Source organism: Prionailurus viverrinus, chromosome C1, assembly GCF_022837055.1.
Source record: "Prionailurus viverrinus isolate Anna chromosome C1, UM_Priviv_1.0, whole genome shotgun sequence".
Classification (NCBI taxonomy): Eukaryota; Metazoa; Chordata; class Mammalia; order Carnivora; family Felidae; genus Prionailurus; species Prionailurus viverrinus.
In genome coordinates, this window is record NC_062568.1 from 85,440,567 (window position 1) to 85,453,908 (window position 13,342).

The 13,342-nt window shown below is 33.2% G+C and overlaps 1 protein-coding gene across 1 annotated transcript in view; it reads left to right on the forward strand.

Annotated features, from left to right (window-relative positions):
* The window catches only part of LRP1B (LDL receptor related protein 1B), a 1,903,200-nt gene that overhangs the window by 1,720,843 nt on the left and 169,015 nt on the right, over positions 1-13,342 (forward strand). Inside the window, exons 67-68 of the mRNA XM_047873645.1 lie at positions 5,841-5,957; positions 13,160-13,266. Of these exons, the coding sequence (XP_047729601.1) occupies positions 5,841-5,957; positions 13,160-13,266 (224 nt within the window). The remainder of the gene's footprint in view (positions 1-5,840; positions 5,958-13,159; positions 13,267-13,342) is intronic.

Below are 13,342 nucleotides of genomic sequence, written 5' to 3' on the forward strand. Positions count from 1 at the left end.
GGACTTTTCAAATGCCTAGCAATTCTAATAATAAAGTCATTTTTAATTAAAATAAAATAAAGTGCTCAGATCTGAAATGTTCAGTTTGATGAGTTTTGGCAATTTTATGCAGCATGTTTGTTACATTAAATTCCCCTAGAAAGTACTCTTGCTCACCTTTTAGTCAATTCCCCTAGCATTTCTCTCTACAACCCCTAACTCCTCTCTATCACCACAGATTATTTTTACTTGTATTTGGGTGTGTTATAAATAGGTGCATATACTATTTACACTTTTGCTTGTGAATTTTTCATTTGCATGACGTTTTAAAAAGATTTCTTAGTTATGTCTTAGTAATTCATTATATTTTTATACCTAAGTAGTTTTCAGTTGAATGGATATATTCTCACTTGGATTATTTTAGAAGTTGATTGTTATAAATAAGGCTGCTATAACCATTCTTGTACAAATTTATTTTGTTAACATTTGTTTTCATTTTCCATGAACACTTAGATATAAAATTGCTGAGTTATAGGGTAAATACATGTTTGCCCTTTTAAGAACTAGAATAGACAGTTTCAAGTTCTCTATATTGTCATGAAAATTTAGTGTGGCTTCTTTGAGCAATTTCGTTAGGTGTGTAGTGGTATCTCATTGTGGTTTGAATTTGCATCACCTTCATGATCAATGGTTTTAAGAACCTTTATTTGCCATTCAAATATATTTTTATTTTATAAAGTATCTTTTCAAGTCTTTTGTCTGCTAATGTGTAAGATATATAGAAAATTTTATATATTCTGGATCTAAGTAATTTCCCAGATATATATGGTGCAGATGTTTCTTAATATGTTGCTTGCCGATTCATTTTCTTAATGATACTTTTTATTATTTTTTTTTAATTTTTTTTTCAACGTTTTATTTATTTTTGAGACAGAGAGAGACAGAGCGTGAACGGGGGAGGGGCAGAGAGAGAGGGAGACACAGAACCGGAAACAAGCTCCAGGCTCTGAGCCATCAGCCCAGAGCCTGACGCGGGGCTCGAACTCACGGACCGCGAGATCGTGACCTGGCTGAAGTCGGACGCTTAACTGACTGCGCCACCCAGGCGCCCCTTAATGATACTTTTTAAAGAATAAAACATTTTAATTTTGTTGAAGCCCAATTTACTAATTTTGTATTAATTATTAATGCTATTTGTGCTCTGTCCAAGAAATATTTGCCTACTCCAAGATTATGAAAATATTTTTCCATATTCATTATGTTTATCACCATCTCAGATTTTTTAAGTTTATTCATTTTTGAGGGAAGGAAGGGCAGACAGAGAGAAGAGAGAGAGAGAGAGAGAGAGAGAGAATCCCAAGCAGGTTCTGTGCTGTCAGCATGGAGCCCAATGAGAGACTCAACCCATGAACCATGAGATCATTACCTGAGCTGAAATCAAGAGTTGTATGTTTAATTGACTGAACCCCATCTCAAATTATTTTTTTGTATGAAATATATTAGGTTGAGATTTATGTTTTCCTTATGGATAGCCATTGTTTCAGCAATATTTGCTAAAAAGGACTTTCTTTGGCTCATTAAATTGATTTTGTGCCTTTGTTGAAAATGAGTTGACCGTATATATTTGTTTATATTTCTGGTTTCATTTTGTTTAACACTACATTTTCTCAATTATCATAGCTTTATAGTAATCTTTGAGATCAGGTACTGTAAATTCTCCAATTTTTTCTTCTTTTTCATTATTGATTGATTATTCTAGATCCTTTACATTTCAGTATATTTTAGGATAATCAGTTTCTTCAAATATAACTTGCTGGAATTTTGATGGGGGTTCCATTAAATCTTTATACTAATTTCAAGAAAACTTTAACAATTTGAGTTTTCTAATCCATGAACATGATATATTGTTGCATTTTCTTAGGTGTGAATTCATTTTTTCTCAGTAGTGTTTTACAGTTTTCAGTATGAAGGTATTATACAAATTTCACTAGTTTTATTCCTAGATATTCGTTATTTTATTGATGCCCTTGTAAAAGTTTTCTTTTTTTAGTTTCATTTTTGGTTATTGCTAACATAGAGAAATATAATCAAATATATATATAAATATATATATATATATATATATATATATATATATATATATAGTCATTGTATTTATATCCTTTCTAAATTCACATATTACTTTCAGTAGTTTTTACATTCCTTTGGATTTCTTTTGGTATAATGAGAAAACTAAATTTCTTTTCCACTCCTGTATCCCAGCCCTCTTCTCCAGTTCTTGCTCACAAAGACATTATTACTATTATTTTCAGAAATAGCCCATGCATATGTAAGTGGCAATAAGATTGCAGTAGATACTACATAGTTTTACATTTTGGTAGTCCCTCTGTGAGGATCAAATATGTAGTAGTATCTGTAATTCATGTGGGAACATAGTAAATAAAAAAAAAAAGTTTTCAAAAACTCCATTTGTTTTCTCCATTCTTATAATATAAAAAAACTACATTGTTCCAATGCTATTTAATATTTTGAATAAATAAAAAAAATTATATATTGTGATCTTTTTATATTAATTACTCTAAAGTATTATAATGTGGAATTCTATATGTTCTATTCTACAATTAGGTTTTTGGGCCAGTGATTTTCAGTCTTGCCTAGTCATTGGAAGCAGCTGGCTAGCTTTAATAAAAATACTGATGTCTGTGATCTACCCAGATTTTATTGATGTGGGATATTGACTGGGCAAAGGAATTTTTTTAAATTCCCCAGGTGATATTAATGTGTAGCCAATTTGATAACTGCTATTTTACCTTGCTAATACATTTTCCTATTAAAATATATTTATATTATATTTATATTTTATATATAATATAAATATATTATATTTATATTTAATCTCCTCAAGGGAGACTTTAAATGAAGAACAAAGTCTATATGGTCTGTATAGTTTGTATTTCTCATTTTTATAGGCAGTGTCATTTGGAATACATATGGAATACATAATAATTTGGAAACAAAACGTTTGAATAGCCTTGCATAAGGCAATTAACCTTTCAGTGTTACTGTTTCTGTATGCCCTAACTGAAATCTTAGCAATCAACTGTAACTTGTTTTTGTTAAGAAATAAAGTAAGTGCAGATCTCTTTCAAACACAAAATATGATACAAATATTTAAACATAGAAAACAAATGTACAAATGGGATTCAGGAGGAAAAAAAACAAACAAACCCCAAAACACTCATTGTATTGATAGTATCAAATGTGAACCTTGCATAGCCATGGGGAATTGCTTGGGGCCAATGTTGTAATTCTAGGTCACATAGTCTATTTGTTTGATCCAGTCTGATCTTTCTTACTTTCTTATATTCTAAAATTTTAAAACAATATTTTAAAATAATGCAAACAACACATAGAGAGGAATTAATAAACATAATCTTAGATAAGCATAGAGTAGTGGCTTCAGAAAAGTTTGTTTTAATTGCTAAAATGAAACAACCATATACATAGTTCAGTACTGAACCCCTATTTTGAGTGGTCATTATTGAAATTCCAATCATCCTAACACATTTCTTGACTGAGTGAAATGTGAAAAATGCTGTGTTAGACTTCTGCATATTTTAAGCCAATTTTATTATTTTTTTCTCTTATTTACTTTTATTTTTTAAATATAATTTATTGTCAAGTCAGCTAACATACAGTGTATACAGTGCTCTTGGTTTTGGGAGTAGATTCCCATGGTTCATCACTCACATACAACACCCAGTGATCATCCCAACAACTGCCCTCCTAAATGCCCATCACCCATTTTCCCCTCCCCCCACATCAACCTTCAATTGTTCTCTGTATTAAGAGTCTCTTATGGTTTGCCTCCCTCTCTGTTTGAAACTATTTTTTCCCTTCCTTTCCCCCATGGTCTTTTGTTAAGTTTCTCAAATTCCACATATGAGCGAAAACATGATATCTGTCTTTCTCTGACTGACTTATTTCATTTAGCATAATACCCTCTAGTTCCATCTGCCTCCGAAGTCAAGGGAAATAAAAGTAGAAATGAACTATTGGGACTTCATCAAGATAAAAAGCCCCTGCACAGCAAAGGAGACAATCAACAATACCAAAAGGCAACTTACAGATTTTAAGCCAATTTTAAAATCTAATTTAACGTGTAACACAAGTGAAAAGGATATACCACAAAACACAGCACTCAACACAGTGACACAAGTTAGGTACTGACTAATCATTAACAGGCAGGTAGGCTGGTGGAAGAAAGGGAGGGAAGGAGGAAGGGAAATACAGGCTCGTTATATATAGATATATATAAGGACTATCTATCTGTAGAAAATTTTGCAAAGTTTGAAAAATTTGAAGTCTATCATGAGAACTTCTACAGAAATGTATATTTCTGTAGTGAGATCTGGATATAAATTTTTCCATTGTCATTTAATATCTTTGTAATATTGGAGAAATTGCTTAAACTCCTTGAAACTTATTTTTCTCATTATTTTAAGTGCATATAATAATACTTCTTAGGGATGTTATGAAGGCTGAATATGATCATGTTTTAGGAAAATGCTTAGCCAAGAGGTAGGTTAGATCCTTAATAGATGTTCATTATTTAATTTTCCAATTATATCTAAATCACTTTTGCTTTCATAATTTTATTTGAATTTTACAAGACATATTTTAAAGCAAACACCACCAAATTGCTTATCTTCTCCTTTAGTTAATCTATTTTATTAGTCTGCGTTGTTAAACTCACTGTCCATCTCTAATACACCTGAGAGTAAGGAGTCAAGATAGGGAATGTGTCCTAATTGACACATTAGCATTTACAATTTTATTATCGTTATATTATTGAATTCATTCCATCTTTAGCTTTCAGACCCTTGGTAATCAGGGTGTCTCATAGACCAAGGACAGTGTTATCACTAGAGAGCTTCTTAGAAATCCAGATCTACATAATCACAATCTGCATTTTAGCAAAATTCCGAAGTAATTTATATGTGTGTGCATTAAAGTTTCAGAAGCACTGCTTTAGGCTGTATACAGTTAGCTATTACTCTTGTGAAAATTTAAGAATATATGACCTAAGATTTAGATATATTCTTATTGCATGCATTCTGATTCTGGCTCAATTCTGGACACAGGTTTCTTGTAAAGAGCACTGAAGCAGGAGTAAACACACACACACACACACACACACACACACACACACACACATTGACTGTGCCATTTAATGGTAGTAAAACTTCATCAGGCTTCTAGACTCTAAGTCTCTGTTTTGTCATTTGTAAAGTGAAAGGCTAGTTAATACCTGGCCTTGTACTCAGTGGGATTGTTTAGAAATCAAATGACACGATACTTCATTAATTTTCAAGGTCTGTACACTACAGGTTCTATTATAATCTATGAGTTTAGATCAGTTGATAGGTTGATTATGAGTAAGAAATTCTTAGGGAGGAAGACAAGATGACAACCTCAGAGTCTGACTAATAACCATTTATTTTTGCTGTCTTATGCAAGAAATAGAAGGTGGCTTAGGGAGGGAGTATCCTAAAGAGAATGGTAGTTCTTAATAGTTTTGATTTTTTTGATTGATTTGTGTTGACTTTGTTTGGGTGGGCCAATCAATTGCTTTATAATTGGCTAGTGATGAAAGCATGACTGATAACATAAAACAAGACAGTAGGATGAATTTTATTTAGCACTTAACTTCAGTTTTTCCTAGAGATGCTTCTCAGTTAGTAACTGAGTTAAGGTCTGAGGAAATGTCATATGCCCTGAATTTGGCATGGCAGTAAGGATATTGTGAGGGATATCTTCATGGAAGTCAGTGATGCAAACTCTGATTCTTTCTATTACAGACAAAAAGACTTGTGGACCTCATGAATTCCAGTGTAAAAACAACAACTGTATTCCAGATCACTGGAGGTGTGATAGCCAAAATGACTGCAGTGATAATTCAGATGAAGAAAACTGTAGTAAGTAGCTGTTGCTTGAGAACACTGTGAGCATGAAGCATATTCAATAAGCAGGAGAGCAATGTTTAGTTCAGTTAAGGTATGAATTTGAACCTATCTGTCCCACAGCTCACATTTTTATAAATATATTCACATTTGGACAAGAATATTCGGACTAAATTGACCTGAATCTCAAATGGTGGAATTATTGAAATGTTCATACTGGAAGTTATTTTCTTGTAGTTATCAGAATTGGTATGAAAGTGTCATGAGGTTTAGTGCAACCCATTAGTATGCAACACAGTAAGCCCTTGATGCAAGTTCATACAAAGAGCTGAATGATGTGGAGACAGTACAAAACATATCATTCTTTAACGGATGGTATTCATTTCATTTCAGTCTCAAATCCTTTTACACTACAAATTTACCCAAGAGCATCTTTCAGCAAAATATCATTTATTCTCTCTGGAGTAGAGAACACCATATGTATTCAGGATGCTTTGCTCTGAAAATAGAATAACACTATTAATATCATCTGCCTCCTGCATTTTTATGTAATAAATTTAAAAGACAATAATTGTCCAACAATTTTATTTTCTAAAAAGTGTGGCAGTATGTAAAATTGTGACAGCATGTTTATATTCTAACATTAATTTCTGAATATATTTCTTACCAGCATTTAAACAAAAAAAAGCAATATAATCATGCTTAAAATAAGATAATAATCAAATTCCATTTATTAAATATTCTGCTACTTCCAAAAAGGATTTGGTGAAAACAAGTGTCTACTCTTATTTATTTATTTATTTATTTATTTATTTATTTAGGGAATGTGGGGGGGGGGGGAGGAATATAGAGAGGGAAAAGGCAGAGGCAGAGAGAGGAAAAGAGAGAAAATCCCAAGCATGCTTTACGCAGTCAGTGTAGAGCTCAATGAGGGGCTCGATGCCATGAACTGTGAGATCATGACCTGAGCTGAAACCAAGAGTTGGATGCTTAACCGAGTGAGCCACCCTGTTGCCCCCAATAGTGTTTAATCTTATACATTAGACTAAGAACAATCATTTCCCAAGATACAGGAGATGAAATAGAAACTGTTACATTAAAGCATAGGAAGAGGTTATATAAAAGTATATAATTAGTAGAGTCATAGCCTTCATAAACCACTTGGATATTCAGTTTGCAAAATATCAACTTTTTAAAAATAACTTTTGAACTTTAATCTGACTGGTGTTTGAGGATCAGGTCCATTAACTGTGAAATCTCTGGATCGTTATGATTATGGAATACTCTGATTATGGGAATTTTTATTATTCCATCATATATGTATCTCTCAACTGATCTTACTTAGAGTGTTATAGATTCTTTTAATCAGTAACTCTGAAAAAACTTTATATAGCAGATTTTCAGATTCTTTCCAGTGATTAAAATAAAAACCTAATGAGGTAAGAATGGCAGGAATAGAAGAGTAAATGCAAAAAAGAAGCAATTACATATACACTCTCTATTTAATTCACTTCCATTTCAGAGCTTAAATATGCATATAACTACTTAGCTTAGTTTGGGATACATTTAGTGTTAATTGTCAATAAGATACCTGAGAAGAATAGCACAATGACTGAAAGAGAGGGTAAGTGAGAAGGCCACATTTGAAACTTATATCTTTGAAAACCCTTTATTCAAGGAGTGGTTGAAATTATATAGAAGTTAAACTACTGCTATAACTGGAGAAGAATGGGAGGAAGAATGGAGGGTGGAGATAACCTGTTTCTGAGTCTGCTGGGGTTTCCAAAGTGGTTGGGTATGATTTTGCAAGAACTCAAGGAGAAGGAACACAGCTTCTCACTTGTCTCTGGGAAAACAGTGAGAAATCACTGTAGCCATCGCCACAGAACCCTTAGGAAAAGCAAGAGAGTGCCTGCACTATCAAGCATTGCAGTATAAAATACCCCATTATGTGTGGTCCACTTTTAGTCCCCATTCACTCTGGGTATGTGGCCTAAGATAACAATGTTGATGAATTTGCAGAGGCGAGAGGACAGTGAACAAGAATGAAGCATATTATAGTTGTGAATGGAAGGATAGAGGGGATACACAGAACCAGTATCAGAACTGATAACATATTAAACATGTAAGAATGTGTGAGAGGAAGGCTCAAGGGATCAAGATAATTGAGTGGTGTTTGACAGTACCATCTGAATAGACCTGAAGAAATGAGAAAGTTTAAACATTGAAAATGTCAACAGTTCTACATGGGCAGAAGTGGAGCCTATGAAAAGAGAGAAAAGAATACAACATAACTACATAAAGCACCAAGAGGTTGGTCATATATAGGTCAGCAGGAGAACAATTACTGCTCCTGTGTAAAATGTTATCGAGATATTTCCCATTTTTTTAACTATCTATTGAAAGTTTTATAATTTTATTTAATTATTATAATTTTAGAAGTATATAATTACAATAAAACTGTATTATATATGGATATAAATTATTATTTATATATTATAATCAGGACTATATATATATCACATCATATATATATATATATATATATGTGTATATCTTTATTTATTTTTGAGAGAGAGAGACAGAATGCAAGCAGGGGAGGGACAGAGAGAGAGAGGGAGACACAGAATCTGAAACCGGCTCCAGGCTCTGAGCTGTCTGCACAGAGCCCGATGTGGGACTCGAATTCACAAATGGTGAGATCGTGACCTGAGCCAAAGTCAAACATTTAACCAACTGAGCCACCCAGGTGCCCCCAACACATATATATTTAATTTAAATATATATAAATGATAACAGTATACCCCAAAAGATAACAATATAATGTTACCATATTGTCTAAATATCATTAGTCAATTGTATGCATTTTGATTCATATTTGAGCAATTATTGTTAGCAATTATTAAGTAGTGGAATATAGCAGAGATAGTAAATTAGCCTTAGTGTTAAAAACAACAGTAGCATTTTTTTTATGTGACCACATTCTATCAACCAACACTCACATGCATTCCATTGATCCACTCATTCCCTTATTGCATTTATCTGAGTTCCTATTTAAATGTCTGCAGACAGGGTAGGGAGTAGAGCTATTTCTCAGGGTTTAGCACAGGGCCTGACACATTTATAATATTAGCAGTGTATTTTTAAAATCGCTTTTGGATTTTTGTGTTTATGAATCTGATATGATGAGTTTACTTTTTAAATTGTGTGGTAAACACTCCAGGCATAGATGTGGGAAGAGTTTACATCATAGTGAAGCAATTAACTACCAGCTATGTTTTCAATCTAATATGCTTTCTCTTTTTTGTATTTATATAGCATAATTAGTCCATCATCATTTTCTTCATCATCTGCTGATCGTTTCCCTTGTAAAGTGTTCATCAGGGACACTTTGCTCCAACAATGATTTATGCTCTTAGAAACAAGAAAATTTTATTGTCACTGGAGTTACTTTGTCATCTGTATCAAAGGTTTGAAAATATCTGACAAGTCTTAGCACCTATGCTATCTTTATCAGCAATAAATGTAATGTATGCGGCATGTACACCTGCTAAGTAACTGATGTGCAAAATAAATTATTTCATATCTTTTCATTATTAAGAAGTAGCTAACAATCGAATAGATATAAAAGCACTAAATAACTTGATCAGCCAGATTACAGTTTTCGTAGAGAGACAAGCTGTGTCTGCCTTATTTGAATTTCTAGTACTTTCACACTGAATTTATATCAGAAGATTATTTGTATAGCATGTCAGTTATACTAATTGTATTCTAAAAATTCTCCTCAGATGCTTACACCCACATTTATATAACTTTTGAACTTATCACCAAGGGTTTATGATAATATACTCAGCAGAGAAATTGGAGTCTGGAAGCCTTTCTGCTCTGCCACTAACTCTGTGGCTTTGAAACTCACTTTTATTTTCTAAACTTAGTTTTTTTTCCATTTTGTGCAGGATAGCTTCCAAAGTTCTTTTGAGTTTTGAAGCTGTATGCTTTTCTTCCTTTAGTATCGAAGGAAATGACTTATCTATATAATGCCCCTATTTTTTATTTTCATTATAGAATCCAGATCAGTTTTCCAAAATATCCTGTGAAGGCTTCTTTGTTGTTGATTTGGCATGTTTAAATGAGACTTATGGAAAACCTGGTTAATTTTTCATGCGTGGGGTTCCCTATCTACTTTAGATCTGGAGACATAGGCAATATCAGAAAAAGTTAATGTGAGAAAAACATTTTGGAAATACGAGAGGAAATTTCAAATTCAAATTTTCTTTCCAAATGGGTTATCTTCCAGGTATGATCATTTTGCTCTTCTTTTTAACAAAAAAGCTAACTATCATGCCAACATCTAAACATTGGTCTTTTACTTTATCCAGAAAAGATCAAAGTTAAGAAACGGCAAGAGAATGCAATCCCTCAGGACCTTGTCTCATAACTTAATTATGGTTTTCTCAAGAGAAAGTTTCATTTTGAGACATCCAGTGGCAAAAGATTCTGAGGCATACAGATGAGAGTTAAAAACAGACTTGCTATCCCATTCTTGATGACATTTGTATATGTATAAATAATTCATGATTATTATTCAGAAGTGGTTTTGCTGGCATTTCATGCTAGAAACATACATATTTTCATATGCACTGAAAAAAATTTTTTTCCAAAAAATCACTCAGTTCCTCTCCTCCCCTATTAAAACAGAGTAATTAGCAATGTTATCAAAGTCTCTATAGAACAAGTGTTGTGTGGAATTACTGGGTGAATGCTTTGAAGTACTTTATGACTTTATAACTTGTTATCACCTTAGATCAGCAACATCCAACCCTGCCTATAGAAAAGTGTGTCAAAGTCTGTGATGTCATTTCTGTGTAGCACATGATGAACACACTTGTGTTTAATTAGCATAAAGTCAAGTTAGAATATTAAAGGATAAATATATTCTGTTCAGACACTTCCAAATACATAAATTCAAAGTTTCTACTGCTGTTTCTTTTAAACATCTAAGTGTGTGTTTAAAAAATGCTCTCTGATTTTTAATGAAAATCATTTTGATTGTTATTTTCCATTATTAAATAAATTGAGCACTGATTAATTAACTTATTAATTTCACTACAATTTCTTTTCCCTAAGAAGAAAACTGCTCGTGTGTAAACAGGAGGGTGAAATGGCTTCAGTATGGAAGAACGATAAGAGAAAAAGAGTTCTCTTTTATTTCTAAGTGAAGTATACATTGTTAGCCATGTGCCTTGGACAAGTAACTTGACTTCCCAGGCCTTTATTGTCCATCTCTGTAATATGTGAACACTTGTTATTTCTTCGGTAGTAAGGGAGACAATGATATGGCCTAGTATTAAATAGTACAGGCCGTGGTATTAGATCGTCTAGGTTCAAGTTCAGTACTGGCTCTTCTTCCTACAGGGTGATTTGGAGACAGTTCCTTATCCTCTCAGTGCCTCAACTTACTCATTGGCAAAAGGGTCCTATAGTAGCACCTGCCTTACACAGTTGTTAGAATTAATCGTTGAGTTAATTCAAGTACTTAGCATTAATTTCATTTAGTGCCTAACAACAAATAAGCAACCGGTAGCTGGTAATAATTATTATTGTTATATATAGTAATATTAATACAGTTGTTTTTAAGATTAAGGGATAATATACGTAAATATAATGCAAAGATGAAAAGAGAAAGTGCTATTGTCATCCTCACTAAACAATGGGGTGTTGAGAAATGAAGGGATCCTTCTGTTACATGGCTTTTTCTCATTCCACTGAATAGTATTTTGTCTTATTCATAGCCTGAAGTTCACATTTTAGTATATAAAGTCTCAGAGCAGAACAAAATGCTGATACATATTTACACTTTCCATAGTTCTCCCAGTGGTCTCAGGAGGGATCTCTACATAGAAATATAAGAGCCTTCATGACGCCAAGCATTCTTGGTATTACCCTTTAGCTAGAAACTGAGTGATTGTGTATAGCAGTAATCAAATGTGGGCCAAATTATTCACAATATTTATGCAGAAGATAGGCTTCATACGGATATTCTTTAAGTTTCTGTTATTCTTCCTTCCTCCTTCCTTCCTTTCTCCTATTATTGCGTGTGAGGCAGTTGTAAATACAGTTAATGAGTAGAGAAAACAAAAAGTGGTCTTTCATCATGCCAGATACCAGTTCTATTTAAAGAACACAAAGTAAACAAGAGATGATCTGTAGCAGTCATATCAATTCCTGGAATCCTACGTCATTGTGCAGATGAAACATAGTCTATATAGGAGTTAAGCCAAGCAGTAAGTCATACTATTTGGCTTATATCCTATGTGGACTATGGTGAAGCATAATTAAATCAATAACTGGCAAATTACTTAAAATGGCAGGTAAATGCTGCAGGACATGAGCAAACATTTGCATAAACAAAAAGGCAGTTTTCAGTTATTTTTTAATGTTTATTTTTGAGAGAGAGAGAGAGAGAGAGAGAGGCAGAGGGGGAGGGGGACCGAGGATCCAATGTAGGCTCTGTGCTGACAGCAGCAAGCCCAATGTGGAGCTTGAACTCACGAACCATGAGATCATGACCTGAGCCAAAGTTGGGCACGTAGCTGACTGAGTCACCCAGGTGCCCCAAAAGGCAGTTTTTAAAAAGTGGAGTTCCTTGTGTCCTTTCAACTCTTACCCACCCAGTCATGTCCAATAATATTCCCATGTATTCTTCTTGTTTTATGAACTCTAGACTCTCTGGGGACAAAATTGAAGAATTAGAAATTTGTTAGAATACAATATAAAAGTCAAAACCTAGACTTACTACTCAGTTAATAAATAGCCCCATAGGTACAGAGTCACAAAATGTCTTAAAGTAAAAACATAAAATGACTTAGAGTTCCAACAACTGGAAAAGATTTGTTATTATGTAATATGTAGATTCTTATGTCTTATTTTACTTTGATGTTGTATTTTTACTAAACAGTAAGCTATCTTTTGTCTTTTTATCAATTTGTTTCTGTAATGCCACTTTCTATTCATGATTTTAAAATAAATTTGAAAAATCATCATACTGTGTACCATAGATGCTTCATGAAACACTTTTTCGAAACTATTTATTGGCTTCCTATACAATTGCTTGGCTAACCTCCTTTTTCTTAATGCTACCTCATGCTATATGTCATATAAATTTAGAATGTAGTTGCATATAATCGAATAAGCCTGTGCTATTTTTCTGTCTCCAGAGCCTCAGACCTGCACATTGAAAGATTTTCTCTGTGCCAATGGGGACTGTGTTTCTTCGAGGTTCTGGTGTGATGGAGATTTTGACTGTGCAGATGGCTCCGATGAGGTAGGCAACTTTGTAAAACCAAACAAAAAAGAAAGTTTTTTAGAGTCACATTTATAATTATTATTATTCAATCCAG